This window comes from Monopterus albus, unplaced genomic scaffold (genome assembly GCF_001952655.1).
Source record: "Monopterus albus unplaced genomic scaffold, M_albus_1.0 scaffold103.1, whole genome shotgun sequence".
In the NCBI taxonomy this organism is placed as follows: Eukaryota; Metazoa; Chordata; class Actinopteri; order Synbranchiformes; family Synbranchidae; genus Monopterus; species Monopterus albus.
In genome coordinates this window covers 447,829-452,317 of record NW_018127983.1, presented here as the reverse complement: position 1 = coordinate 452,317, position 4,489 = coordinate 447,829, and the positions used below count along the sequence as shown (strand labels likewise).

The 4,489-nt window shown below is 43.4% G+C and overlaps 1 protein-coding gene across 1 annotated transcript in view; it reads left to right on the top strand.

Moving 5' to 3' along the window:
• The window catches only part of rpl5b (ribosomal protein L5b), a 6,248-nt gene that overhangs the window by 411 nt on the left and 1,348 nt on the right, over positions 1-4,489 (top strand). The window contains exons 2-6 of the mRNA XM_020610041.1: positions 171-240; positions 331-446; positions 681-815; positions 946-1,148; positions 3,419-3,596. Coding sequence (XP_020465697.1) covers positions 171-240; positions 331-446; positions 681-815; positions 946-1,148; positions 3,419-3,596 — 702 coding nt within the window. The remainder of the gene's footprint in view (positions 1-170; positions 241-330; positions 447-680; positions 816-945; positions 1,149-3,418; positions 3,597-4,489) is intronic.

The window sequence follows — 4,489 nt, the reverse complement described above, 5'->3', positions numbered from 1 at the left end:
CCCCCTGTCGTTCTTCCCCTAGGGCCCAGCCTGCTAATGTTAGCCTGCTCTAACTTACCCGATGACAGTGACAGCCCCTCTACTTACCACACAGCAGCTCGATAAGCTAACGCAGTTAGGTTTGACCCTGTTTAGTACCTGATGTTTAGACGGTGCGTGCTCTCTTGCAGGGTTTTGTCAAAGTGGTGAAGAACAAGGCCTACTTCAAGAGGTACCAGGTCAAATTCAGGAGGAGGAGAGGTAAGACACCTTCTGACCAGCTACTTCCTCCTAACATTCAGGCTGTTTTGAGTACAATATCTAATTAATTGAGGTGTGTGTTTCTTCCAGAGGGAAAAACAGACTACTTTGCTCGTAAGCGCCTGGTCGTTCAAGATAAGAACAAGTACAACACACCCAAGTACCGAATGATTGTCCGTTTTACTAACCGGGACATCATCTGTCAGGTAAGCTTCCACTGAGATTATAGATGGCCCTTTGTGGTTATTTTTGTCAAAATAAAGATGTGGAGACTTCCGCCTATAGTTGGGCTTTTTTAAATTCCAAAATATTAAACTGCAGTAGAATGAATGTAACACAAATGTCTTCAATAGAGCATTGTCAGTTGTAAAGATGTTTGCAGTCTGAAAATTCATTGTAAAGTCTGTGTAAATTCATGATTACATGTGATTGTGTTGCAGATTGCCTATGCCAAGATTGAGGGTGATATGATCGTGTGTGCTGCCTACTCACACGAGCTACCGAAATATGGGATCTCCGTGGGCTTGACAAACTACGCAGCAGCCTACTGCACTGGTCTGCTGCTGGCCCGCAGAGTATGTATACAACATGATATCTTAGTGTCGTCAGTGTGATGAGATTCAATTGAGGGTGAATGCCCAAACTAAAGGTTTGTTGATGCCCGTTGAATAAAATCTGATGCAAGTTTGAATTTTCTGACTGCAGCTACTGAACAAATTCGGCCTGGATAAGGTGTATGAAGGCCAGGTGGAGGTGACAGGTGACGAGTTTAATGTGGAGAGTATTGATGGCCAGCCAGGCGCTTTCACCTGCTACCTGGATGCTGGGCTTGCCAGAACCACCACAGGCAACAAGGTGTTTGGTGCACTCAAGGGAGCTGTGGATGGAGGCCTGTCCATCCCCCACAGGTAACCTTTCCTACATATGGTCACAAACATGCCTGGATTTGACATAGTGTGCTTGGCGAAGTAGGCAATATGAAAAAATGTTTTCAGTCCAAAATGAGCTTTGCTTGATAGGTTAGGAACAGTGCAGTCTGGAGGAGACACCTTCACTGAAATGTGTCAACAGATGAATACAGAAGCAGTGTTTACAGCTTAAGTTACAGAAGTCACCAGTGAGGTGTCTTATCAGTTTGTTCTCCTGCTGTGCTATCCCTCAGGGCTTTTTGGTGGAAGAGCATGGTAGGAACACACAGGTGCAAATAAGTGATGGCTGGATTCCATTTAGGATTTGAATGTTGTTTCAGAACTTATCTGACAGGGGATTTAGTTTACTGTAAATTTCAAGGAATGTACTGAGGCTGCTTTGACAGATATTGAACTGTAATGGCTTTCAGCTTTTCTACCAGCCAATTTTTGCTATCCAGTTTTTGCTTACATTTGCAGGCAGTTTCAGGGCTGCAAACTACCATTTCATAATGGCGGCACTGAAGCCACCAAGTCTCTGAGAAAGTAGCACCAGTACCAGATATGGTGGCACCACCTGCTTAATAAACTGTGTATTATCCACATATTGTTTTAACTGACCTTTGCCATAAAATACAGATGTACAGTATATGTGGTGAAATTCAAAGAGAGAGACTTCTGGGACCCCTCTCCTCTTTTTACGTAAGGATGTTATAGGCTAGTAGTAAATAATGATAATGATGTCGCGTAATGATTATTATATTAAGGTAGAAAAGCAATTGCGCCTACAGATGAACAGGCCACGTGCTTTGTTGCATGTAGCACACTGTATCCATGGCCATGTTGTATTTCTTAAATAGTTGTTTGTAAATATAAGAATTATTACACTGTAGCGCCTCTGGTAGTAGCACTACTAACTTTAGCTCAGCTACAGTACAGGTATCCACACAGTGGCTCTCACAGGGACATAAACATGCTTGTCTGTGCTCCAGATGCCCTGCGTCTCCAGTGGAGGACAGTAAAGTCTGACGGCAGCTTGTCATGGCTGTTAGCTCGGGCTCTGTCCATGCTACACTGAGCAGCGGTCAGTGTCCCTCATGGTCATAAGTGTCGCACATTACGTAGTCATGAGGACACGTTGGCTGCTCATTGCACCTTCATTCAGCTGTTGCATTCTTTATACAGTATATGGTGAGCGAAGAGCTTCAGGCAGAATTTGAGGGTGTCTTTACTCTAACACCTGTTTGTTCTGCACTTGCACCCAGTGCAACCTTTGCAAAAGGTCAATTGCATCTCACCTGCAGTCTGGAGCCTGAATTTCTAAATGGCTTTTAAAAGAAAATGGTTGTTTAAAAATCTTACTGATGGAGAGAGTGACTGAACGGGCAGGGAGTTGATGAAGCGCCCAGTACAGGCTGAACGCTAGTTCAGTAGTTCATGAATGCATCTCCAAATATGAAAGGGTCCTGGTAAAAAACAGTGTGCACCCCAGGCTGACTGCTTTGCTTGTTACAGCTGCCTGCTGACCTGCTCATCATGATGTCAGTAAAGAATTTGATTCACCAGCTCCTATGTCCTGTCGCATCTTCTAGCAGTGGCAGTAAGGAGGAGATGTGCTTAGCTTCATGTTTTCCATGTGTACTGTTGGTGGTCATATGTGCACTTTACTGCGAGTTAAATGTGTGATGTTGCACTTTAAAAAGGTGACATTCACTGGTCTCATTTGTGCAGTACTGACAGTTCAGAGGGTCAATCTGTGACTCCTTTTTTATACTCTATTTAGTCATTTATTTTGAGATGCAGTCACAGTTAAGAACAAGTAAGTGCAAAGAGTGTGATGTGGTGTGGTCACTCTTAATGGTAGGTGTAAATGGGGCCTATGTAAAAGTGTGTGTGTGTTAAAGGATCCTGTGAATATTACATAAATGTTTATAACAGTGCAAAGATTAATCATACATGTGGTACTGTGCCATGAATCAGTAACGGCTCAACAGTGTCTAGTAGTGCACGATTAATGTTCTTTAGGTTTAGATTCACACACCTGAACGATCTCCTCCTTGTATGATGATTGTCATGTTTGTTTTAGCGGGGGGGGTCCACAGCGTCAAACCAAACTCTTGCTACTTATCAGTAACAAATGACAGGACTGCATTGCCCTGTGTGACATCCTAGACATGTGAAATGAGGGCAGATTTGAGTAAGACCTGGCCATATTTGTTTTGTTTCACTGACCTTGCTGGGGATTGACCTCTTTGTACACTTCTGTCCAGCACCAAACGCTTCCCTGGTTATGACACAGAGAGCAAGGAGTTCAACGCTGAGGTCCATCGCAAGCACATCATGGGCGTCAACGTGTCGGAGTACATGAGCTACCTGATGGAGGAGGATGAGGAGGCTTACAAGAAGCAGTTCTCCCGCTTCATCAAGAACGGAGTCACCCCTGAGTCGGCAAGTTGTCTTTATTTATTATTAAATGACCTTTCCACTCTGTTGCGTTATACTGCAGTGGTCAGTGGGTAGAAGTTAGGATGTGTAGAAATGTGCAATGTTTTGAGATTTGTCTCGGCAGCTTATGAGCAAAGACCTTTAGCATATCAAGTGGAATTACTTTGTCTCATTAGGGGCAAATTTCACACACGCCTATTGTTCATTCCTCATGAGAAAGATCCTGAGGTCATGGTGCAGTGATCACATCCTTCGACTAAGCCTGGGCATCATAAGCTCATACACAATCGGAAAGTAATTCATATGTACCACTTGAAGGAGGTGGACATCATAATCTAGTGATAGAATAAGGTTAGACTTTTCAAAGTTGTTTAAATGCTAATGCAGGCTGTGTACGAGTGCCCAGCATCATAAGCTCATACACAATCAGACAGTAATTCAAATGTACCACTTGAAGGAGGTGGACATTATAATCTAGTGATAGAATAAGGTTAGACTTTTCAAAGTTGTTTAAATGCTAATGCAGGCTGTGTACGAGTGCCTATATGCACTTCTGATCTCTCCCACAATGGCCTTTATACTCCTGACATGATGTTCAGGGATTTGTTTAGTAGTGTGGATAAAAATGAATTGGCTCACTCACAGTAACTCGTGCCTTATTAATCACTTCTTGAAAGGCAGAACATGAACCAAACAATTTACAAGAGTGATGGGACTTAGTGTGATGGCGGCTTACTGGACCCTAAAGCGTGACTTATGTTTTTGTGTAAAATGTACTCCATGCCCACAGCGTAGGTTGTTTGTAGCCTTGTCCCCTACACCGTAGCTGGCGATGCAGACAACTGCGATTGGTTGCATTACATTTCCTCGTTCATGTCTCTCTGTGGCTGGACAAA